The sequence below is a fragment of the Saccopteryx bilineata genome, chromosome 1 (assembly GCF_036850765.1).
Source record: "Saccopteryx bilineata isolate mSacBil1 chromosome 1, mSacBil1_pri_phased_curated, whole genome shotgun sequence".
Classification (NCBI taxonomy): domain Eukaryota; kingdom Metazoa; phylum Chordata; class Mammalia; order Chiroptera; family Emballonuridae; genus Saccopteryx; species Saccopteryx bilineata.
The window spans coordinates 148,819,336-148,845,102 of NC_089490.1; the positions used below are offsets into that span (position 1 = coordinate 148,819,336).

At 50.4% G+C, this 25,767-nt stretch overlaps 1 protein-coding gene across 13 annotated transcripts; it reads right to left on the bottom strand.

The window, feature by feature from the left end:
- On the bottom strand, positions 1-23,613 carry TYK2 (tyrosine kinase 2). 13 transcript variants are annotated; one of them, XM_066273091.1, is made up of 27 exons: positions 23,537-23,613; positions 23,245-23,283; positions 23,070-23,210; positions 21,717-21,811; positions 21,391-21,600; positions 17,267-17,390; positions 17,000-17,147; positions 16,484-16,647; positions 12,761-13,127; positions 12,099-12,302; positions 11,852-12,009; positions 9,930-10,038; positions 9,651-9,840; positions 9,465-9,574; positions 9,187-9,369; positions 9,027-9,114; positions 8,134-8,261; positions 6,096-6,231; positions 5,858-6,012; positions 4,974-5,124; positions 4,422-4,519; positions 4,120-4,312; positions 3,698-3,822; positions 3,114-3,286; positions 2,776-2,893; positions 1,261-1,371; positions 1-1,178 (listed from the first exon to the last, which is right to left on the bottom strand). In XM_066273091.1, the coding sequence occupies exons 3-27, from the start codon at positions 23,153-23,155 to the stop codon at positions 1,044-1,046; spliced, it is 3,759 nt and encodes a 1,252-aa protein (XP_066129188.1). In that variant the 5' UTR covers positions 23,156-23,210; positions 23,245-23,283; positions 23,537-23,613; the 3' UTR covers positions 1-1,043. The 13 variants fall into 13 exon arrangements, 12 of the variants coding, with proteins under 12 accessions (XP_066129188.1, XP_066129215.1, XP_066129232.1 ...); XM_066273118.1 differs by lacking the exons at positions 23,070-23,210; positions 23,245-23,283 and having other exon boundaries at positions 21,391-21,605; positions 23,537-23,579; XM_066273135.1 differs by lacking the exons at positions 23,070-23,210; positions 23,245-23,283 and having other exon boundaries at positions 21,391-21,597; positions 23,537-23,573.
- Positions 23,614-25,767: the final 2,154 nt, after the last annotated feature.

Below are 25,767 nucleotides of genomic sequence, written 5' to 3' on the forward strand. Positions count from 1 at the left end.
TTAACAATATCAAATATTTATTAGTTGTTTTTATATCTCTCAGCTAAGCATTATACACAATCTCATAGCTCTTTACATTAGTCCTCCAAGGTAGCAAGCATGACCATCCCCAGTTCATAGTTGAGAACTGAGGCCCAGAGAGGGAAAGTCACTTACCTGAGGTCACACAGGGAGGAAAGGGTAAAACTGGCAGTCTTATCAATGTGGCATGTAGCCTTCCCAATTTTTTGCTGGTATATTTAACAAGTAATTATTGAGCACCTTGTAGGTTCCTGGCACTGGTCTGATTGTTAGCTAGTGATTTAGATGTGATACAGGTTGAACAGTTGAATCTGGCTTCTTCAGTAGTGCCTTGCAGTTGCCACAGTCCCCAGAAAAGCAGAAACTTGCTGAACAAGGACCCAAGGACTACAGCCTCCAGGACAGGAAATAAGAGTTTAAAACTAGCTAGTGGAGATGGATGGCTTAAGGGTTGGAGCTGGGGGAAGGTATAAAGATTGGAATGAAGGCCCGATTAGCTGTTTGTCCTGGATCCCTTCAGAGCCTGTGTCAGGTTCATGACTGGAAGTTTCTATGGTTTGAAAGTTTGTGTCCCCTCATGATTCAGATGTTGAACTCCAAATGCCCAATGTGATAGTATTAGGAGGTGGGTCTTAGGAGTGCACAGGTCCCGCATGAATGGGATTAGGGCCCTTATAAAAGAGATTCCAGAAAGATCCCTTGTCCCCTTCCACCTTGTGAAGACACAGTGAGAAGACACAGGCTAGGAACCAGAAAGAGGACCTTCGCCCAAACGGAACCATGCTGGCATCTTGATCTTGGACTTCCAGTCCCCAGAACTGTGAGAAATAAATTTCTGTTGTTTTTAAGCCACCCAGTCTGGAGTATTCTGTTACAGCCGTCTGAGAAGATGAAGACGAGGAAAGTTGGGTCACAGACCTGGGGTCTCGGAGTAATGCACCCACTTTCCCCAGGGGTGGAAGTGGGAGGCCCTCTGTGGTGTCTACTGGCTCCGATTCCCAGAGCAAAGCAGCTGACAGGCTTCAGCAGACACTGAACACTGAGGGGGCCTGGCCCCGGTATTTCTCATGGACTGTTTTCAGGATGGGTATGAGATTCTGGAAATTTGGGCGAAATGAGGCTTCCGCTTCCCAGCAGTTCTTCATGAGGAGATAGATCTGGGGGAGAAAAACTGGGGCTGTGGTCACTGCTCTGTCCACAGTCTGAGGGTGGGGACAGGGGAAAGGAGGGAAATCTCACCTCATAGGGACATTTCTCTGGCCGTGGCAGCCTCTCCCCTTGTTCCAGCAGCTCCGTGAGCCTCAGTACTGTCATCTGCCCCTGGGTGAGGCCTATGAGCTCAATGAATTTCTACAGAAGAAACAAGATAAGTCTTCAACAAGCAGGTCTGCCTAGGTAGAGGTCAGGAGCTTACAGTGCTACTACAGGGGGTCTAGCCCTGCCTGTACCACTTCTCAGCTGCATAACTTTGGACTTAGGATCTCAATTCTATAGGCTTCAGCTTTCTCATCTATAAAATGGGGTGAAAACGTCAATCACCTGGGATGTGAAAGTTACATAAACTCATATTCATAGAATAAGTCCGAGTCAGGTGTTTGCTGTTGTTATTAAGCATCCCAGCAAGCTGTTAACCTGTCCAGGATCTTTTTTCTCCTATAAAGGAACTCTGATTTACTTTGGGAATAAACCCGAAACATTCTCTTGGCTCCTCCCCCAGAGCTGGCCAGGCCAATACTGTAGCCTATGGATACAGTGATTGTCTTCCAGGAGGACACGTGACCCAAGCTGGGGCACTCAGTCCTGAGAATTAAGGGAAGAGAAGGATCTTTTTCCCCCTCATCTGGGGGGAATGGGTGCCGGGAGGGCAGGGTAGGGTGTGGGGCTGTTGCCACAAGAGAGGAGGCCTGCCTGAGATGCTAGCACAGAGAACAGAAGAGCTAAGGGATGGAGAAAATAAGATTCATAACATGAAGGTCTAGGTTAAGCTGTGTCCCAACTCTCCCCTGGAATTTGTAAATATACTGCTCACAAAAATTAGGGGATATTTCAAAATGAATATGAAGTGATAAAAAAAGCATTTTATTTATTTATTGTGTGTGACAGAGACAGACAGAGAGGAACAGACAGGGGCAGACAGGAAAGGAGAGAGATGAGAAGCATCAATTCTTTTTTGAAGCATCTTAGCTGTTCATTGATTGCTTTCTCATATGTGCCCTAACCTGGAGGCTACAGCAGAGTGAGTGACCCCTTGCTCAAGCCAGCGACCTTGGGCTCAAGCTGGCGACCTCGGGGTTTCGAACCTGGGTCCTCTGCGTCCCAGTCCGATGCTCCATCCACTGCACCACAGCTTGGTCAGGCAGCATTTGATTTTTTTTTTTTTTTTTTATTAAACAAGAAGATCAGAAAAGCAAACAGACAAGTCAAAGAGAGTTGTTCAATTATGCAAATGAGATACAAAACCAACTTTTCTTTTTTTGGTGAAAATGCACTATACAGAAGGCTGAAAGTACTGGAGTATCTGCATGTTCCTTGATCCCCTAATTTTTGTGAGCAGTGTAGTAGAATAAGCTGTTCCTATTTGAGTGGGGTTTCTGTCACAATCAAAGCCCCTGGCATTGGAAGTAGCCCCTTTTACAGATTGGGACTGTGAGGCTCAGGTGGATTAAGCAGTTGCTAAACAGGGGGAGCTGGGAATTAAATGGATGCTTTTCTAAATCCTTTAGTATGGGGTGGGAGTGCAGGCCTGGCTCTCACCGATGGAGGGCTTTGGCTAGAGTCACAGTAGGTCAGCAGTTCATACATGGTGACTCCAAAGGACCAGACATCAGATGCATAATAGAACTTATACTCCTTCAGGCACTCAGGGGCATACCTGTGGAAAGAGGACAGTCAGGCCTTGGGCCAGACCAGGATGGAGTCCTTAACTGGGGCTTTGGAGCTCTCTGGCCCTAATTAGGGCCCCATCCTTAATGGGGAGCAGTTTCACTGAGACCAAGCCCTGTCATGTGAGACCCCAGCATCCACTTCCACCCTGTCTGCTCCAGATGACCCTGGCAACCCCACTCAGCTCTGGCTGGGTTTTGCCTGGTCACCAGAACACTGGGCTGTCCCCATCCTCGCACACACGGTAGTAGTCATGGCCTTCAGGCACAGCCTTGGCTAAGCCAAAGTCCCCGATCTTGACCAGTCTGTCGTTGTCCAGCAGCACATTGCGGGCAGCCAGGTCTCGGTGGACATAGTGCTGCATGTGCAAGTAGGCCATGCCCTGCGGAAGGGGTGGGGTGAGTCATGACCAGTGGGCCAAGGCAGGGCCTGAGGAGCTGTGACCAGGATGGCTGGGCAGTGGGGAAGGTGTCAGGGTAGGCTTGAGGGACCTGGCAGGATAGCAGGTGGAGTCCAGCAAAAGGGAGCAGAGCCGAACAGCAAAGGAGGGGTTACAGAGGGGACCCTGGGCATGGGGCTGGTGAATTGGGCATGGCCCAGTGAGCAGAGGGAGTCTCAGAAGTGATAACTAGAGAGGTTGGGGACCAGGCTGGCATGGGTGTGGCCAGATGACAGGCTGAAGGGGCACATATTGAGAGCTGGGCCAGAGCTGGGCCGGAAAGCAAAGGCATGGGACACTCAGGCCAAGCCAAAGAGGAAGAGGCAGTTTTGGAGCAGGAGTGGGCCAGCCTACCTCACAAATCTGCTGGGCGAACAGCAGCAGCTGGGCTAGCCCCACGCTGTGGCTGTGCCGGGGCAGGTAGTCTCGGAGGCTGCCCAGGGGCATGTACTCCATGACAAGCTGCACTGACTTCTCACCTAAGTGCAACAGAGGCAGGGGCTGAGAGCTGCCCACCCTGAGCCCTTCAGTTCCCCCACCCCAAGGTAGGGAGAAAAGGCCAAGACATGCCCACACTAGGCCTAGTCCCCAGGTGGAGTGGATCCATCCTGAAACCCATCCCTAGTCGGAGGAAGGAGCCAAGAGTGGCTCCGGCCCATCCTGGCCCTAGCAGAGCTGGGGGTGGGTATGGAAAGGAGGCAGCCCCTCTACACCTACAAACTGGGATTAAGAAGCTCTAACTGGCCAAGCCCAATGGACTTGCTGGTCCTGCCCACCTTGGTCCTCACAGCAGCCCTTGTACATGACAATGTGCTCATGGTAGAGTGTGCGCAAGATGTCGATCTCCCGCCTCCAGCCAGCACGGAGCTGGGGGCTACAGTCCGCCTTTAGAGCCTTCACTGCCACCATCTCGCCAGTGCCTTCGTTGGTCGGGTCATAGCAGTACAGACTGACCTTGCCAAAGTGACCCTGGCCAAGATGTAGGATGGTCAGCCCCAAGCCCATCTCCCTGGGCCCTGCCTTTAGACAGGTCTCTTTCTAACAGCCAGACACCTCCACAGGCCCTCCAGGTCCTTACCTCACCTAGATTCCGGACCTTTTTCAAATAGCGCTTGTGGAAAACAGTGGGGTCTGATGCTGGCAAGACTGGGTTCACATTCAGGACTTCAATAAGATCTGGAAGAGCAACAGTGGGTGAGGCAGGACCATGACCCCCCACCCAGCAGGTCCATACTCTGGGGCACAGAAAGCAGGTGACTGTTTCCCCCAACTTCCAACCCAGAGATCAGGAAACTTTCTGTAATAGCTGGGAAATTCTACTTCTGGTCCAAAATGCTGAGTGGGCAGCATTAAACTGACTCCTAGGATGTTCTGAGACTAGGTAAAGTGTACAAACTCTTCATCAAGAGAGACAAACGAATAGTAAGGGTCGAACTCAGCCAGAGAAGTTGTGGCTGTCCCAAGCAGACGATTAAGAACTTGGGACATTCCCCTCATCTGCTCAAGTGAATTAGAATCCGGCACACACCCTGAGCCACTGTACGGGGACCTTGGGGGCACTGTGCCTGTGTCAACAGGGATCCCATCCTGTCCTCCTGCCCCTAGGTCCCAGCAGTGAGTTGGGGCTCACTTTGGGGCTGAAGGTGAGTGAGGTCACGAAGGATGGTGCGAAAGGAGGGCCTCTGGGCTGGCTCATAGGTCAGGCACTGGCTGGTGAGTGTGGCCAGCTCTGGGCATGAGGGTTCAGGCAGTTGATGCTGCTTCCGGTAGAAGTACTCTTTCTGTGGGGAAGGAGACCTAAAGAGTCAGTGATCCCATTCTCCCAATACTCCTTCCCCAAGAAAGAGTTAAACCCCCAGAGGAGCAGAGATCAACCAGCCAGATCCTTGTTCTGTTATCTCCGTTTACAGATGAAGCAACTGAGATTCAGCAAAGGGAAGCTGACTTGCCTGCTGTCACAGAGCCAGGTCTTGAACCCAAGTCCAGGAGGTTCTGCTGTGTGGAGCAGCTCACAATTAGCTCTTCCTGTACTGGCTTCTACCTACCTCTGCTGCCAGGAAGCTCTGCAGATGCAGCTCCCTGAAAGCACTAAAGCCTCTAGGCCTTTGCATAAGCTGTGCCTAGGCTACCCTTCCCTAGCCTGGGCCACTGTAGTATTTCTGCACTTAGATTAAACTTTCCTCTGGGAAACCTTGCCTGACAACCTCTGTCAGGACAGGGGCATCCCCTGGGACCCCTTCCCCTTACAGCCTGTGCTTCACCCATCACTGCCCTAGTCACTGTGCCTAAAACTGAAGCAGTCACTTATTTGCTATGTGCCACAATGACCTTTGAGGTTGGGACTACAGTTAACCCCAACTGACAGATAACTCAATAGAGCCCCAAAGAGACGAAACAACATATTTAAGGACATAGGCTAGAGGGGGGACAGCTCTGGACCCTGAATGTGCCCTCTAAACTCCTGGAGGTGCTGGTCACTTTGTGGGAAGGGCCCAAGAGTCACCATCACTGTACCTCAGAGGGGCTGCGGTCCTGCAGGGGTGCCTCTCCATCAAAGCAGATCTCCAGGAGGGTGGCACCAAAGCCCCACTTGTCAGCGGCAGTGCTTAGGCTGCTGGCCCTGCCAGACAGGCACTCGGGGGCCATCCAGGGGACCCGCTCTACTCGCTCTGGGGGCCAGGGCCAGAGGTCACCAAGGGTGAAAAGAGTGAGATAAGCCCATCCCCATGCCCAACCTTGTCGCAGTCCTCACCCTCTTTGGAGAGCGCACCCAGGCCCACACCAGGGTCGCTTAGTTTGATGAATGGGCTGGTGCCCTCCGCCAGTCCCAGACGTGCTAGCAGGATGTTCCGGCCACACACATTACCATGAACCAGGCTCTTATCCTCCTGGGGTAGGAAGGAGAGGGGGCATGACCACTAGGGGCCTACAGACCATGTCCCTACCCCATCTCAAGGGACAGCCTATGTGACAAAGATAGTCATGGTCATCATTGGGATTCCAATAGACTGTCATTGTGACTGGACACAAGTAGGTGCCCAGTGGGTTCTTCCCATTCTCCCAGAGCTGGTCAAGGCTCTTGGCCTGGGACAAAAGGCCAAAGGACCCCATTGCTGTCCTCAAACTCATGCCAAGCACACTCTTTCCCCAGGGCCTTTGCACTGTTTGTTCTCTCTGCCTGGGATGCACTGGGGAATCATCTTTTCCCAACCCATCTATTTAAAACTTCACCTCTTCCCCAACTTGTAACAACTCTTTAACTCCACTCCTGCTATCTCCCCATGGTTCTTATTACCTTCTAATATTTTATAGGCCCTGGCTGGTTGGCTCAGTGGTAGAGCATCATCCAGTCATGTGGATGTTCCAGGTTCGATTCCTGGTCAGGGCACACAGGAGAAGTGACCATCTGCTTCTCTACCCCACCCCTACTCCTTCTTTTTACCTTCCTCTCTCCCTCTCTCTTCCTTCCCCTCCTGCTGCCATGGCTAATTAGTTTGAGCATGTTGGCCCCGGGGCTCTGAGGATGGCTCATTGGCTTTGTGTTAGGTGCTAAAATGACTCAGTTGCTGAGCAATAAAGCAATGGCCCCAGAAGGGTAGACCATCACCCTGTAGGGGGCGTGCCTGGTAGGTCCCGGTCAGGGAGCACGCAGGAATCTCTCTGCCTGCCCACCTCTCAATTAATAATATATTATATAACATACTTATTATCTTTTCTTTATTCCTTCCAACTAAAAATGCTGACTTCCCAAAGGATAGACACTTCTGTCTGTGTTGTTTTTTGTGTGTCCCTATGGCCTATGACAGCCTGGCACATAGTGGATGCTTTGAAAACTGGGGTGACTAGACCAGGAGGAGCTGGGAGTAAATGGCAAAACAGTGTCAAGAGGCAGCCTAGGCTAGGCTCTCTAGGGGAGGGGTCGGGAAACTTTTTGGCTGAGAGAGCCATGAACGCCACATATTTTAAAATGTAATTCCGTGAGAGCCATACAACGAACGATCCGTGTTCGTTACACATTATCCAATAAAAATTTGGTGTTGTCCCGCCTAACCAGGCGGTGGCACAGTGGGTAGAGCATCGGACTGGGATGTGGAAGGACCCAGGTTCGAGACCCTGAGGTCTCCAGCTTGAGCGCGGGCTCATCTGGTTTGAGCAAAGCTCACCAGCTTGGACCCAAGGTCGCTGGCTCAAGCAGTGGGTTGCTCGGTCTGCTGAAGGCCCACGGTCAAGGCACATATGAGAAAGCAATCAATGAACAACTAAGGTGTCGCAACGAAAAAACTAATAATTGATGCTTCTCATCTCTCTGTTCCTGCCTGTCTGTCCCTATCTATCCCTCTCTCTGACTCTCTCTCTGTCTCTGTAAAATAAATAAATAAACAAAAAAAATTAAAAAAAAAAATTTGGTGTTGTTCCAGAGAACAACTGTGATTGGCTCCAGCCACCCGCAACCATGAACATGAGTGGTAGGAAATGAATGGATTGTAATACATGAGAATGTTTTATATTTTTAATGTTATTATTTTTTTTATTAAAGATTTGTCTGCGAGCCAGATGCAGCCATCAAAAGAGCCACATCTGGCTCGCAAGCCATAGGTTCCCGACCCCTGCTCTAGGGCCTCAGACACCAAGTGGAGGAGTTAAGTATTATTTGGGGGCAAAGGGAGCCTCCTCTGCTCATGGATATGTGAGCAGAGGCAGTTTGTGGAAAGACCTCCCAGGGCCAGTGTGTGAACTAAAGGATATGTTGAGACCTCCCTACCCTACTGACTTGCTCACAGGCCACATACCAGGTAGCTGAGGGCACTGGCCAGCTGCTGGGCCACTGTCACCTTCCAGGCCACAGGCACATGGCCCCTCTTTTGCCGCAGCCACATGTCCAGGGGTCCATGCTCCACATACTCTGTCACCATGATATCTGCAAAGGCCAGCTGCTGTAGGGGTTGCCCACCTGCCTCCACCCTCCAGGGCGCCAGGGAAAGAACATGGGGGCTGGGACTATGAACGTTAAATCTGTGGGGCAAAGGCGTGTGGGGGAGCTTGAGAGCGACTTTGGGGAGAGAATAAATGCGAGATGGAGAGTAGACTGAGTGGGTACAAGGTGAGGCAGGGTCAAATGGGTCCAGGGTGAGTCTGGGGCATAGAGTCAGCTGCCATGTCAGTGACAAAGGTGAGGATGGGTCTGGGGACCTGCAAGTAAATGCAGACAAGTGGAGGTGGGAGGTGTATAGCTTGAAGTTGGGGCATAAATGATCTAGGATCCCACAGGGTTGGGGTGCTCAGGGTGGAAGGTATGCAGGGTCAAGGTGTAGGCCAGCATCAGGGGAAAGAAGAGATGGACACATGGGTTCATGTTCTGGGGCCTAGCTGGAGTTGTCCTGTGCAAGGAGTTTTCAGTTACACACAGAGTAGGGGTAGGGGTAGTGGGTGGGGCAGGAGCTAGGTCTGGGAGAGCTGGGGTACCCAACAGGGGCTGGGTTGTACAGGTATCTGGGTGGAAAGGGTGGGATGTAGTCAGGTTGTAGTCAAGGGTTGGAGTGCAGGTAATGGTCAGGGTTCAGTCAGAGGTTGAGCTGCAATGAGTTGGCATATAGTCAAGGGTTGGGGTACAGCCCAGCAAGTGGGTACAAGTCAGAGGGGTCAGCCTGTAAATGGTGAGGAGCATGTGCTGGGGTATACTCACTTTTGAAGCCATACACGCAGATACCGTAGACGAAGGTCAGGTGCACGTGTGAAACCTGGCTCATGAGGCTGGCCGTCTCATAGAAGGCCTGTACAGACAGGCCAGGTCAGGTGGCTGCACAGCCTGCCCCCTCCCACGGCCCCTGGCTGCACTCACTCACCAGGGCGATGTCATGGTGACTGGGGTCTAGCACCTTCAGCACCACACGTAGCTCCTGCCCCTGGCCCCCGTTGGGCAAGGTGGGGTCCCCACCATCAGACTGGTCCTCCTCAGGGCTGCCGCCCCCAACTCGCATGAGGCCCTCATACACATTGGTCCTTGTGCCCTGGCCCAAGTGGGACAGCTGGGGGAACATGGCAGGGAACATCTCCATGACCATGGCTAGTGACTGCCCTCCCATTTCCCCCAAACCCGGAGGGGCAGCATGCCCACACACACTTGGGTGATGTCATCTTGGCAGACTCGGTGGAATCTGAGCTGGCTGAGGCTCAGAGACCTAGACCTGGTCCTGGTCTGAGGCCCCCGCATGATGATGAGGTTGGAGATCTCTGGAGGCAGAAGCAAAGTCACTGAGGGCTGGCACGGGGGGTGGAGCTGCCACCCCACCCTGTGGCCCCGTCATACCTCCTGGCTGTGGCAGGCAGCAGTGGAGCAGGGAGAAGCAGTTGTCATCGACCCGCAGTGAGCAGCCCTGTAGGGTGGCCCGCAGCTCCCGCATACTGGGGAAGGACCGGTCCCAGCTCTCCAGCCTGAAGGTCCCTGCATGCAGGTCGATGGGGAACTTCCGCAGGCGCAAACGCTGCACGCCCTGTGCCTGGGGAGGGTGGCCGAATTAGGGTGGTGAACAGGGGTCTAGGCAGGGAGTGTACCCAGCCCAAGCCCAAGCCCCCACCCTAGGCCCACCTGGTCCCGCTGGGCCACCGTGAGGATGAGGCGGCTGAAGTGGCTGATGCTCCAGTGGATGAGATATAGGCCATCCTCCTGCTGCAGCTTGGCCAGCACAAATGGTTCCCTGTGGGGGACAAGGGAACAGTGTTAGGGGACACTGCTGGACCCCCACCCAGCAACAAGGACACCAATGCCTGCCCAGGAGACACACTTGTAGCTGGGACAAATGTCAGACATATCTGCTTATGTAGTGATACTGAGTCTGGGACACACACACACAGCTATAACACTGTCACATACAGCAATGCACATAGACATACAGGTATACACTCATGCGTAACAACTGTCAGACACCATCACTGACATAGTGATGCAAAAAGAGATAGGAACAGCTGTCAAATGCTGACGGGCACACACCCAGACATAGACACTCAGAGGGTGACACTCAATGGACAGTCTATCACACATCCAAAGGACAATGATCACAGACACAGCTGCTTACCCAGTGGCAGTGCAGGGGCATCAACATCCCAGAGACAGAGGTGACAACCAGCATGAGCACACACAGGTTTTACAAGGCAACACGGCAACACAGACCCAGACACCAGCATATGTGGTGGCTCACATGCTGCTACAGACTGTCTATGTCCTCCTAAAATCCATATGTTGAAGCCCTAACCCCCAATCTGATGGTACTAGGAGGTGGGGCCTTTGGAAAGTGATTAAGTCATGATGGTAAAACCCTCAGGAATGGGACTAATGCCTTATAAAATGGGCCCCAAAGAGCTCCTTTGCCCCTTCTACCATTTGAGGACACAGAAGATAGCTGTCTTGAACCTTGAACCAGGAAGTGAGCCCTTACCAGACACCAGCTTTGCTGGTACCTTGAACTTCGACTTCTGGCCTTCAGAACTGAGACATAAATGTTGTTTCTAAACCACCTACTCTATGGTATTCTGTTATAGCAGCTTGAACAGACTAAGACACACACTAACATGGCCCACAGCATCTGTACGAGTGGCACACACCTTCTGTGACAAAGCACAGCACAGCACTTGTGAGCTGTGGCTACTTGCCCCTTCTCTGGTGTAGACACCAGACTCAGAGGGGTCAGAACTCTTAGAAACCCCCAGGGGCAATCCCAGTGTTATAGGTAGAACAAGGGCTCCAAGGCACAGAACCAAAGACAAGATAAGTGGATAGTCACAAACCATGAACTGGCAGCACGCAGGGCGGCCACAGAGGCATATGATCACCACATAAGCACTGATACTTCATATTCTCTACCCTACAAGTTCAAATGGAATCACTCAGTGACCCAAAGTACCAGGACAACACACACCTTTAGGGGTGTAAACACCCACACATATTTCTGACTGGCCACCACGTTTGTATGAACGCCTCACAAAAATCGCCCGTCCCATCACATGAGTCACAGTCACAGGAGCAGTGACACTGCCACATGCCAAATGGGCTGTTAAACATCCAGACATGCATGGCAACAGTCCCAAACTCGGGCACTCTCATCAAGACATGCCACCCATTCTACTGCAGACACCCTCTCTCCCTCTATCACCCCTGGTGCCACACTCACATGCATGGACACACACAAGCGCACATGTAGATGCACTTCCATATAAGTACACACAGATGAACACACATGCATGCACATACGCACTCACACAAGCACACTTAGATATGAATGGATATACATGGTAGTATGAGTGAATACTTACATAATGCATGCTCACATAGGCAAACACATATGCACACATTCACAGGTACATGAGACATAAATGCATGCACACATGCAGGCACACACTGAGAAATGAATGCACACAAACATGTGTACACATCTCGTTTGAGCCCTACAATCTCTAGAGCTCAGGGTCTAGTTGGCATGCCCATGCCACCCAGCCTCCCTTCAGGGCACTTACAGCAGGGGTCCATGGATACCATCCTGGATACTCATCACCAGCCGTGGAGGAGCCACCTCGTGGCATAAGTAGTGGCTCGAGTCAGCTGTCAGGCGGAAATAGCCATCCACTAGTGAGACCAAGGACAGGGCGATGGCCCGAGAAGGCAGAGTCAGCTCCTATAGGTCATGGGATGTCAGGCAGGTGTCGCAGGCTGGAGATGCCCCCTAGCCCGGCCCTCTGCCCAGCCCCCAGTCTCAGGTCCCACCAGGCATTTGTCCTGACAGTGGATGCTGACATGGCGTTCTCTTAGTACCACATGAGTGATGTCCTGGAAGTCACAGAAGTAGGCCCATGGCGCCTCCTGCGGCCTATCCATGGGTTGAGTGCCCAACTCTTGGGCCTTGGCTTTCTTCCCAGATAAGCCAGCAATAGTATTCCTGCTGCTGCCACCATTACCACCATTGGGACCCTGGAAACCCAGCATGTGCAGAGGTTGGTTTGAGCAGGGCTATGCCTGATTAGTCCCCCAAACAATCCCCATGTGGACAGGCTGGAGCTGGAGGGACAAGGAAATCTCAAGTACCCTTCACCTTTGAATCATGGTGTCACAGGTGGAACAGGGGACTCACCCCCAAGAGATATACATGCCAGAAGCTGGAACCTCAGGGAAGGCAGAGAGGAGAATCCTAGCCCTCTCATCCCTAAAGTCCAAAAGGGTTACCAGAGGTGCCAACCCCAGAAATCAGGTCGCCAGGAGGCAGGCAGAGAACACTCCCCAAGAAACAGACTTCAGGGAACAGGACACACCCTAGAGTCATGTGGGAAAAGGGCTCACCACAGCCCCCCTCAGAGACCAAAGCCAAGGTTGAATAGAAGCCCCTGCCCAACCCCACCTGGACCCCCAGATGGAAGAGGCGCCCAACTCACCTCTCTCTGTACTGGCCGCCACTGGATGCCACCAGTGCCAGTCACTAGTACCTCGTGGGTGGGGGGTTTGACCACAGACTTGGGCTCAAGGTCCCCAGGGGCCTGTCCACTGTCCTGTATGGAGCATGGCTCCCCCACGTCCTGGGCTAGCAGCTCTAGGTGGCACACAGGCACACTCTCTGTACCGAAGCGGGGTGCCAGACGCTCAAGTGTGGCCAGGTACTTGACCATGACGAGCTGCTGGGACAGGCAGCCTGGCTGGAAGGCCCGCAGGAACCTGCAGAAGATGATCCGCAGGCGGAGCCGTGTGAACGCATTGTGCTGCCGGATCTGCTGCCGGAAGGAGCGCGGGATACAGTCCTTGAAGCTGTGGAGATGAGATCATCAGGACGGGCTGGTTAGGGGTCTGGGTTACAGCTGACACGGGATAAATGACTTAACCTCTCTGAACGTCAGCTGTCTCATCTAGAAAATAAGCAGGCTGTCATGAGGTGGAGAGAATTGTGATAAAAGGGCCAGCACAGGGAGGCTGGGTGGAATCGGGACTGAGGCAAAGAGCTCAGAAGGGGACTATGGAGCTGAAATCTCAGCTCTTGGGCAACTTCCTTATATTAAGCTCTAAAGGGCTCTGCCTATTTATCTGAAAAATGGGTAGAAACAGTGCTCACCTAGTGGGCTGATGACAGAATAATAAATACTATGTCAGTTTCAGCTATTACAATTACTAAAGTCACTATTGTATTTACCATTAGTATTACAATCGTCAACAAAAGGTACAACTCTGGGAGCCCCATCTGCTCTTCACAGAGCCTTGCCCTCTAACCCCATCTCCCCATCACCTGCCTTGATACAACTACTAGTATAGCCCCCTAAATTACAGGTTTCTAAGTCTCAGTCTCTATGTCCTAAGCCTTCTCTCCCGCCCCTTGACTACAGGGATCCTAATGCTTGAGGTCCTAGTTGCCTTCTGCCCCCACTTCCAAACCTTCCAGGGCTCCCTTCTGCCCTGGGAAAAAGGCCCCTTGGCTAGTGCTTTGCCAACTCCTGCACTTGAGCAACCATATTCCAAATTCAGTTTCCTTGGAAATAGGCTTTGCCACCTTCTGCCTCTGGTCCTTTCTATAGGCTGCTACTTCTGCCTAGAATGTTTTGACAACACAGGCCACATCTGGATAAAGCCAAATAAAAGCAGACTCAACTTTCAGGTCTTAGCAGAAATACCATCTGCCCTGGGAAGTGTTCTCGGACCTCCAGACTGAATAGGCTGCCTCCTCTGGCTTCCCAGCATCCTGTTTGCTATCACAGCCCTAGTCTTCCAGAGTGATAACATGACGAACTGAAAAATATGTGCTTTAAGAACTGCTGGTCCTTTCCAGTCTACCTGAATCATTACCAGCTAGAAGCAGCGGTCATTGGGACTTGGACATGAGCTGCAAAGTATAGAATGGTGACAACAATTCCAGAGCCATGAGGACTTTTCCTGGATGTGGACTTTTCCTGGACTCCTGCTCCCTGTGACAGCTCCTAACAGACTGAACTGTGGTTGGGTTGCATTTTTCAGGAATTTGGCATGGTGATGGGGCCAACTTGGACTTGGTGAACATGTTAAGGACACTACTCTTTTATGGATTCTTGCTGTACTGGCCAAGAGTTTGCTTAAAGGCTTTTAATCACTGTAAAAAAAAAATAGAAGACTGGATAAAGAAGATGGGGCACATATACACCAGGGTATACTATTCAGCTAGGAGAAATGATGACATCGGATCACTTACAGCAGAATGGTGGAATCTTGATAACATTATGCGGAGTGAAGTAAGTGAATCAGAAAAAAACAAGAACTGCAGGATTCCATACATTGGTGGGACATAAAAATGAGACTAAGAGACATGGACAGGTGTGGGGTGGGTACGGGGGTGGGGGTGGGGGGAGGGGAGAAGGGAGAGGGGATGGGGAGGGGGAGGGGTACAAAGAAAACTGGATAGAGGGTGATGGAGGACGATCTCTCTTTAGGTGATGGGTATGCAACAGAACTAAATGACAAGATAACCTGGAAATGTTTTCTTTGAATATATGTACCCTGATTTATTGATGTCACCTCATTAAAATAAAAATTTATTTATTTAAAAAAAAAAAAAAAAGAACAGCTGGTCCTGCCTGACTGGGCGGTGGCGCAGTGGATAGAGCATCGGACTGGGATGTGGAGGACCCAGGTTCGAGACCCCGAGGTCGCCTAGTTGAGTGCGGGCTCATCTGGTTTGAGCAAAGCTCACCAGCTTGGACCCAAGGTCACTGGCTCGAGCAAGGGGTTACTCGGTCTGCTGAAGGCCCGCAGTCACGGTATCTATCCCTCTCTCTGACTCTGTCTCTATAAAAAAAACACAACAAAAACAAAAAACAAAAAAAATAAAAAAGCCTGACCTGTGGTGGCACAGTGGATAAAGCGTTGACCTGGAATGCTGAGGTTGCTGGTTCAAAACCCTGGGCTTGCCTGGTCAAGGCACATATGGGAGTTGACACTTCCTGTTCCTCCCCCTGTTCTCTCTATCTCTTTCCTCTCTCTCTCTCCAATAAAAATGGATAAATAAAATCTTTAAAAAAAATAAAAAAGAAAAAAAATAAAAAGAAAAAAAAATAAAAAGAAAAAGAAAAATGCCCTGGCCGGTTGGCTCAGTGGTAGAGTGTCAGCCTGGCGTGCAGAAGTCCTGGGTTCGATTCCCGGCCAGGGCACACAGGAGAGGCGCCCGTCTGCTTCTCCACCCCTCCCCCTCTCATTCCTCTCTCTCTCTCTTCCCCTCCCGCAGCCAAGGTTCCATTGGAGCAAAGATGGCCCGGGCGCTGGGGATGGCTCCTTGGCCTCTGCCCCAGGCGCTAGTGTGGCTCTGGTCGCAACAGAGCAACGCCCCGGAGGGGCAGAGCATTGCCCCCTGGTGGGCAGAGCGTCGCCCCTTGGTGGGCGTGCCGGGTGGATCCCGGTCGGGCGCATTTTGGAGTCTGTCTGACTGTCTCTCCCCGTTTCCAGCTTCAGAAAAATACAAAAAAAAACAAAAACAAAAAACAACAACTGCTGGTCCTGAAAGACCCAGCTTTCCTGCTGCCTCTTCCTGACAGTGTGCCCTGATTACTTCAGCCCTTAGCAATGGAGATGAGCATAACTAGATCCTCCCTTCCCTTAAAGTCTAAGGAGTTCTCTAAGCTCACCTTGCTCTAGCGACACTTCCACCAACATACCAGGCACAGTCTAACCTCAGGACCTTTGCACTGGTTGTTCCCTCTGTATAGAATTCTTCTTCCAGATATCCACATGGCTCCCTCCTTTACTTCCTTCAATCTTTGAATGTGAATATTATCTGCTTTTGAGAAATTCCCTGACTACTCAATTTTCAATTACACACCCCTCACTCCCTGACATTCTCCTTCTTTCTCTTTTCCTATTGAAATTTCCCCCACTGCACTTTCATACCATCTAAAACACTATACATTTTACTTTTATATTTTCTTTATTGCCTGTCTTCTTCACCAGGTGAGCACCAACAGGGCAGGGATTGTCTGACTTGTTCACTGTTGTGTTCTCAGCTACCAGAACTACTGTCAGCATACACTAGGGACTCAATAAATGTTTGTTAAATGAATGAAGGTATGCCAGCATGCAAGGTCTGCCTTGGCCCCAAGATGCCTGGGTATTCCCATCCACCTACACAGTGTCCCCGCCCCATTCCCAGACACCTGATCTTCTTGGCCACCTTCTCCAAGGGAACACCACGGCAGAGAGCAAGGTGGCAGAGGTGCAGAAAGGCCATGCCCAGGCTCTCATTCTTAAATTGTTGGATCTCCTCCTCACTTGACAGCTCCCACAGTGATGCCACGTCATTCACAAACTCATGCTTGCCCTGTGGATGGGGAAATAAGGCTGAAAGATAGGCCTGAGAACCTGTTCACTCCCTAGTTTCTGACCACTTTGGGAAGGGAAGGGAAGGGACTCCTCATTTTCTGGAAAGGCCAGATATACAGCATTCATGCCTCCTCTGCCCAACTCTATGCCTGTGGCAGACATCACTAATTGCTCATAGCACTTTTTCCTATGCAGTCCTAAGAGTCTCAGAACCCTTTGGTTCAGACAGAAGAAGGATCCTAGAAGGCATGAGTTGAAACCTATTAGCTATAACTGGGGAAAGAAGTGGGGGTTCCACAACTGCCCCTAAGTCTCCCTTAAACAATCCCACCTCCCAGCTCTGCTCACACCTGCTCAAAGAGGTACTCAAAGGAGGCTGGATCCAGGAGTTGCATTCCCTGCTCCGCCTGTTCTGATGAAGTCTTGGCCCCTGGGGGCCCGCAGCGGTAAATAGCTGGCTCCTGAGGATTTGTGCCATGCCAGTTTCGGAAATAAAACCTACAGGAAGAGAGGGAGCACAGGTGGGGTTGAGTATGGATTTAGACCAGATCTAGGAAGGTGTGGTTCAGGAGAGAAGACAGAATAAAAGGGGGCAAGCCTTCCCACAGGCCACCCACCTCATGCGGAAGTACAGTGTCAGGTTTGTGTCTCTGCAGACCTCCAGGATATGGTTTGGGGGCAGCCAGACCTGGGCCTGGGCATCAAAGAGGGCAAAGAGATTGAAGCAGGGTGGAGTGATGCCTGAAATAGGGAGAAACAATATTAGGAGTCAACATCTGCTGCCATCACCCCATGGGCCCCCAGACCCATTGTCTCTCTTTACAAGCCTTCCTTGCGCCTCCTCCCCTCATGACAGAGAACAATGCAATATGTTGACCATGCTGTACACTTATAGTGGACTACATTTTCCAGCCTCCCTTGCAGCTAGGATGAGGCAATGTGATTGGTTTCTGGCCCATGGGATGTGAGCAGGCCTAGATATAAACTCTCCTGCTATCTACCTTGCCCCAGGGTTGTTGGAGACTCCTTGTGCCAGGTGGTGAAACACAGAGGTGAACCATCTGACCTGCATTTGGTTTTAGGTAAACCTTTATTATCTTAATCCAGAAAAATTGAGGGAGGGAAGGAGAGCTGCTTGTTACTGCAGCAAAACCTACCTTAGACTCATTAACACAACTCTACTCTGATCTCTCTGTGAACTCCAGCCTGGAAGACATATCCAACTACCTCCTGGCTGTCTTCCCATGGATGTCACAAGCCCCCTTAGATATGCCTTGTCCCAAATATATCTCATCCGAGCTCCCCACACCTGCCCTCCTCTGCCCAGATCTGTAAGCCAGGATTTGGTCCTTGTCCTCAACTCTTCCTACCTTCTCCACTTCAGATTGGTACAAGTCCTGCTCTTTTTATATTCTCCATTTCTCTGAGATCCACCCACTCCTTCAAATCCAAAAGCCTAGTCCAGCCTCCAGACTTGCTGTTATTCCCCTCACTGACCACCCAAGGCATTTTTAAAATACAAACCACTTAAAATTTTTATGTAAAATAGTCCTTTCAGAATAGTTTATAATTGTCCTGGCCGGTTGGCTCAGCAGCAGAATGTAGGCCTGGCATGTGGAAGTCCCAGGTTCGATTCCTGGTCAGTACACACAGGAGAAGTGGTCATCTGCTTCTCCACCCTTCCCTCTCCCTTTCTCCCCCCCCCCCCAGCCAGGTTCAAATGATTCGAGCAAATTGGCCCCAGGCACTGAGGATGGCTCCAGGGCCTCACCTCAGGTGCTAAAATAGCTCGGTTGCTGAGCAATGAAGCAGCAGCACCAGATGGGCAGAACATCAGCCCCAGATGGGGGTTGCCAGGTGGATCCCGGTTAGGGCACAGGTGGAAGTCTGTCTCTCTGCCTCCCAATTAAAAAAAAAAGGTAAAAAAAAAAAGGTTTATAACCACCTAAGTACCAGCCACCAGATGAATAAATAAAACTTAGGGCCCTGGCCAGTTGGCTCAGTGGTAGAGCGTCGGCCTGGCGTGCAGAAGTCCCGGGTTCGATTCCCGGCCAGGGCACACAGGAGACGCGCCCATCTGCTTCTCCACCCCTCCCCCTCTCCTTCCTCTCTGTCTCTCTCTTCTCTTGCAGCCAAGGCTCCATTGGAGCAAAGATGGCCCAGGCACTGGGGATGGCTCCATGGCCTCTGCTCCAGGCGCTAGAGTGGCTCTGGTCACAACAGAGCGACGCCCCAGATGGGCAGAGCATCGCCCCCTGGTGGGTGCGCCGGGTGGATCCCGGTCGGGAGCATGCAGGAGTCTGTCTGACTGCTTCCCTGTTTCCAGCTTCAGAAAAATACAAAATAAATAAATAAATAAATAAATATTCTTGGGGAAGAAAAAAAAACTTGGAAAGTACACTTGAAGCCCCCACCTACATCCACCTCCTTTTTCTTCCCACAAAAAGGTAATCATACTTCTGAAAGTTTATCATTTTCATATTTTCTATGATCTAGTCTTGAATATTATAAACTCAAAATGTGGTATTATATCATAGGTATCTTTCTGTAATTTCCTTTTTCGTGCCACATGATGGTATGTGTAAAGTTGGTTAAATTCCCTTTTTGTGGCTCTATAGCAGGGGTCCCCAAACTTTTTACACAGGGGGCCAGTTTACTGTCCCTCAGACCGTTGGAGGGCCGCTACATACAGTGCTCCTCTCACTGACCACCAATGAAAGAGGTGCCCCTTCCAGAAGTGTGGCAGGGGGCCGGATAAATGGTCTCAGGGGGCCACATGCAGCCTGCGGCCGTACTTTGGGGACGCCTGCTCTATAGGATTCCAGTGTTCAACCATACTATTATTTATTTGTACATTCACCTGCAGAGGAACTTTAAGATGGTTTGTGTTTTTTCACTAAGATAAAAGAGGCAGCTCTCAACATTCTCATATGCTTCTCCTGGAACACAGGAGTAGAGTGTCTATATGGTGAATATCTAGGAGTAGAGCTATGTGGCTTCAGAGAACGTACATTTTAACCATGTTAAATGATGACAAATTGCTCTCCAAAGTCACTGCATCCAAGTGTACTGCCTCTCTCAGAAGGAGAAAGCCACCCTGGGAGACAACTTCCTAAAGAGCCAATCTGACTGTTTCATTTTCTGGCTTAAACCTTCCATGGCTCCCTATTGCCCCCAAGAAAGTCCAAACCCTCATCACAAAATAACCTTAACCTAGACCCTTATAGTTATGTTCTGGTTTCAATTCCTACTTCTCCTTCCAAATTCTTTTTTTTCCCTCTGTGTGAGAGAGACAGACAGACAGGAAAGATTAGAAGCATCAACTCGTAATTGGGTCATTTTACTTGTTCATTGATTGCTTCTCATATGTGCCTTGACCAGGGGGCTCCAGCCAAGCCAGTGACCCTGCGCTCAGGCTGGGAGCCTGCACTCAAGCTGGTGACCTTAGGGTTTCAAACCCAAGACCTCAACATTCCAGGTCAACGCTCTATCCACTACACTACCACTGCTCAGGCCCCCTTCCAAATTCTTGAAACTGACAATCTAGTTACTCTTAAAGATGTTTTGCTTCCTCAAATAGATCAGGTTCTCTGGGCTTCTGAACATGCTATTTCCTCTGAAAGACAAGTTTCACATCACCCAGCACAGCTGTTTAAGTTTAGAACCAGCCACTGCCTAACTTTTGGTGGTGCAGTGGATAAAGCATTTGTCCTGGAAAGCTGAGGTTGCCAGTTCAAGACCCTGGGCTTGCTCAGTCAAGGCATATGTGGGAAGCAACTACTATGACTTGATGCTTCCCACTCTTCCCCACCCCCCTTCTCTCTCTCTCTCTCTCCAAAAAAAAAATAATAATAATAATCAATAAAAAAGAACCAGCCACTGATAGAAAAGTACAAGGTATTGCAGAAATCCACCAGAAGGTCCCCACTCAGTCATGAGGAATGGAGTTTGAGAGAACTTCCTGGAGAAAGGAGCAGGTAAGCTAAGTCCCCTTGAAGAGACCTCCTCCTCCCCTGGTGAAAGAAATTACACTCTTGAGCACATTGACTGCAGGTTCTTCCAGCCATTCCCTGGTTCCTTATTGCTCTCAGGAAAAAGTCTTAATTCTCAATTCCTCCCTCTGGTGTATAAGGCATGTAAGACCTGACCCCAAATGACAACTCCCCATCATCTCCCATCAGGACATCATGTGGCCCTGGCCTCCCTGCTCCCTCTCTCACCCACCACAGTCGATTTTCCCTATAGCAGCCAGAGAGCACGTGTGAACATGAGTCCAGTCACATCCCTCCTTTGCTCATGGTCTCACCTTACTTGGAGTAAAATCCAAAGTCCTCCCTGAGGCCCACAAGGCCCTGCATAACCTGCATTGTCACCTCCTTTGCCTCACTTACTCCTATCTCCCCTCATTCTAGCTGTTGTTGCCAAGTTCTCACCTCAGGGCCTTTGCATTCGCTGTTTCCTCTGCCTGGTACCCATTTCCCCCCCATATATCTCTGTGGCTCCCTCCCTTATATCCTTAAGTTTAAAACTTTTCAACATCATCTCTCTCCTCCTACACAGGTTTCTTATTTATTATATTTCTTACTGATTTCCCTATTAGAATATCAGTGCTATAAAAGCAGTGATTGGGGGCTGGCACACAGCAGGCGCTCACTCGGTGTCTGTTGAATGAACAGGCAAGACAGATGGATGAATGGGGTTCAACTGTTGCCAGCATCTCCACCTCTGCCATAGGACTCACCGACTTTTTGTGCGATGTGAATGCAGACTTCCTCTGCGGTCAGTGTGACCTCGCTGAAAGTGACCCAGGGCTCCCTGCCACCAGGGCCAGCCCAGTGCAGAAGCACCTTCAAGCCTCCTCTGGTGGCCATAAGCTGATCTTCATCCCCATCAGGCTTGCTGCCTCTGGCGGTGGCCCCCCAATGACACAGAGGCATGCTCTTGACAGCTGCTTGGCTTGGAAAGAATCCCACATTAGTCTCCCAGGCCTCAGCCTGGAAACCCCTGTTAGCACCTCAACCTACTGCCCATTTAGACCGCATCCCAAAGGGAATATTCTGAACTCACCTTTGGTATAACCTTGGGCACCCAATTCTCCTCCCAGAGCCTCAGTTTCCACATCTATTTGATGGAATTGGGATATGTATCCCCACCTTTTAGACCTGTCATGAACAATAACAACATCCAACCCTTTTATTGGATAAATTGGTACCAATATAAAGATCTACTCAGAATGCATTATTCCCAAAATAATCAGGCAGGCAGGTGTGGTCAAACAGACTTGGGAAGTGAAACTGAGCACTCCCTGTGTCAATTCAGGCCAGTGACTTAGCCACGCTGGGCCTTAGTAGCCCCATCTGGAGAATGTATAATAGATGCTGAGAACGCTGCATCAGTTGTGCCTGACCAGGCGGTGGCGCAGTGGATAAAGCGTCGGACTGGGAAGCAGAGGACCCAGGTTCGAGACCCTGAGGTCGCCAGCTTGAGCACGGGCTCATCTGGTTTGAGCAAAAAGCCCACCAGCTTGAACCCAAGATCGCTGGCTCCAGCAAGGGATTACTTGATCTGCTGAAGGCTCGTGGTCAAGGTACATATGAGAAAGCAATCAATGAACAACTAAGGTGTTGCAATGCGCAATGAAAAACTAATGATTGATGCTTCTCATCTCTCTCCGTTCCTGTCTATCCCTCTCTCTGACTCTGTAAAAAAAAAATAAATAAATAAAAACAAACAAACAAAAAAAGATAGTTGTGACATTTCAACACAATATTGCATATTCACAAGCATATGTTTAGCACTGACCTTGATAGAGGCCTGAAAAAATAACAAACATGACAAAAACAAAAGTATAATAAAATCACTATTACTAATTTCATCCTTGCGATCACTTTTTCTCTTTCAGGCGAATATTCCTGCCTCCCACATCCACCCCCATGAGCGACCCAGGCTCTTCTGACTCTCTGGAGCCTAGGAGGTGTTTAGTTCAGCTCTCTCCCCCCCTACCCAGCTCCTGACTTTTCCAAGGCCAGGTCCAGGGACTAGGTCTCCTGAGGTCTCCAGTATCTCCAGGGAGGGGCTGTCAGCCATTCTCCTGATGTTACTGACTTAAGGCAAACAGTGATGGTAAGAGGAGAAGTAATAGCATAATGTCAGATTCCTCTGGAATCGGCTCCACTCCCTGATCCTGTTTCCTTATCTGGAAAATGGTCTCTCCCTCAAAGAACTGTGGGGAGGATTCAGTGAGATGAGGCAGGAAGAAGGTTTGGCACAGGGCATGGCATGCAGTAGGCCCTTGATAAATGTTCGCTACCATTGTCTATTAACGTTTGAGAAAAGATCGTGGGAATGGGGCTTTTGATGCCCATCCTTCCTCGTCCCCATTGGGACCAGACCCAGCTTTCAAGATGGGGTCAGCCTGACCTGTGGTGGCACAGTGGATAAAGCGTTGACCTGAAAATGCTGAGGTCGCTGGTTCGAAACCCTGGGCTTGCCTGGTCAAGGCACATATGGGAGTTGATGCTGCCAGCTCCTCCCTCCTTCTCTCTCGCTGTCTCTCCTCTCCTCTCTCTCTCTCTCTCTCTCTCTTTCTCTCTCTCTCTCTCTCTTTCTCTCTGTCTGTCTCTCCCTCTCCTCTCTGAAATGAATTAAAAAAAAATTAAAAAAAAAAAAAAAAAGATGGGGTCAGGGTGAGGTCTGCACTCAGGAAGGCTGCACCCCATAGACCAAAACCTCCAAAGTGGTGTGGACCCACCGGCATAGGCTTACGGAGGAAGTAGGTGCTTCTATCCACCTCCTGCCATGCGCGGCCGGTCCCAGGCTTCCCGCCGGCCGCATCCCTCCTGATGACCTCTGGGGGGCAATCTTCCCGTGCCCTTCTCCACACTCACCCTTCCCTGAGGACTCTGGCTGGAACCGCTGACCCAGTCTTGCTACAGGAAGCAGCCACTTTCTCATAACTGCCAAGATGCCGCCTCCCATTGGCCGCCTGAAAGGGGCGCACTCATTGGCTTCCGCCTCTGGTCCGTCACACGTAACCAATGGGCCTCTCGCGGCAACGAAGGCGCTCCTATTGGTCCTTTGTTCACTTTTCGCTCAACCGCGATTGGCTGGGTCGGCTCCAGGGCCACTACAGCGAGTGGCTCAGGCGAGGTGGGAGAAGACGCGGAAGGGAGTGGGTTGCACGAGCGGACAGTGTTTTCCATCCGCAGGTGATGGGCCCTAGTCAGGCTCCCCGACCTGACCCTGGTGCAAGCTCCATATCATCTCGGAGCTCAAGGCTGCAGCAGCCCGCCCTTCAGATCCTCCAACGTCCTCCCCTGTGACTATCGGTTCCATTCAGCCGTTGGCCACCCCCACCCCCGCGCTGGCTGAGACGCCCTCCTTGTCTACAGGAGGCGTTTCCTGCCCACCTGCTCATCTCTTGCATCCCTGTCTTCTGAGGCCCCCTTGCTGTCGAAAGTAGCAGCAGTTTGGATGTCCCACCGGATCTGAGTTCTAATCCCCAGAGAGTAGCCGCCCTTTACAGAGAAGGATAGGCTGAGCGTTTTGCACACATTATCTAATTTGATCCTGGCAGCAGTCCTCTAGCGGCTCTTATACCCATTTCTCAGAGAGAGAGAGAAACAGGCACAGAGAGGTGCCAAAGACTTTCCGTAACCAAAATTTAGTCCTCTAAGCCAGTGGTCTCCAACCTTTTTTGGGCCACGGACCGATTTAATGTCAGAAAATATGTTCACGGACCGGCCTTTAGGGTGGGACGGATAAAATGCACAAAATAAAATTATGCGACCAGCATAAAAACTGTGGTATTTTTAAATATAATTGTTGAACTTACAAGACAATCAAGAGTGAGTCTTAGACGTATGTAATGGAGGGAATCTGGTCATTTAAAAAAAATAAAACATCATTCAGACAAATATAAATAATGTAAGTTATTTATTCTTTCTCTGCGGACTGGTACCAAATGGCCCATGGACCGGTACCAGTCCACGGCACGGGTGTTGGGGACCACTGCTCTAACCCATCATCTTCATTAGCCCTCTACTTTGACTGGTGTTATCTTTGCCTGGTTCAGTCTGAGCAAAGAGCCCTAAATCATCCCCCCACTCTTGATATCTGATCAAGTTCCTCATCCCCCACTTTTCATGCATAAGTCCTTTGCCTCTTTATTTTATTTATTTTTAAATTTTATTTATTGATTTTAGTGAGAGAGGAAGAGAGAGAGAGGGATGGAGGAACATTTGATCTGTTCTTGTATATGCCCTGACCAGGGATGGAACGGGCTGCCTCTGCACTTCCACATGATGTTCTAACCAACAGAGCTATGTGGCCAGGGCCCTGGCCTCTTTTGAGCAAGAATTCTCTTAGTCCTGTTAGCAGGAGTTCCTCTATCCATTAGTCATTTTCCATCTATTGACAACACCCCCCACCTTGGCTCACAATCCCCAGCTGTATTTGCTGTATCAGTATTGGGCCTGATCTGTCAGCCCTGTTACAATCCTCTATTGCAACAGACCTGAATAAAATCTCCCTTACCATTTTAACAAGCTCAGAATAATTTTTTCTTTAACAGAGGTTGAGTAAACTTTTTCAGGTCACAACACAAAAGAGCAGAGCCAGGTTTATTTCAGGAGCTGCTCCTTTCTGAGTCTGAGAAAATGTGGGGAAAGACAGTCTTCTTCACAAGGCAGCTATGTAAATTCAGTGTGAAGTAGTCGAGAGAGACTGAGCCCAGCAGCTGGAAGGCAGTGAGTGCTGGGAACCTGGAAGCTGGGTAAGTCATCTGACAAGGGAATAACTAACATACAGCTGAGGGCAGGGAATGAGGGGCTCTGTACTGACATAAAGACATTTTAAGGGTGTCTGTATAGTTCATAATAAAGGAGAGAAATAAAAAAGAATGTTTTGTTGATGGAGGTCATCAGGAGGACGTGACCACCAGTTGACCTTTGAGCTGGACCTAGACAATTGGAGGCTCCTCACCCCTCCCATGTCCTTGTAATGAAAGCTTTACCTACTGTTCCCACAATGGGAACTATTCCAAGGACATATCCTCAAAAGAGTAAGACGTTGAGACCATCTGGACAGTATATATGACTGAACCCAGTCGAGGCCTCTA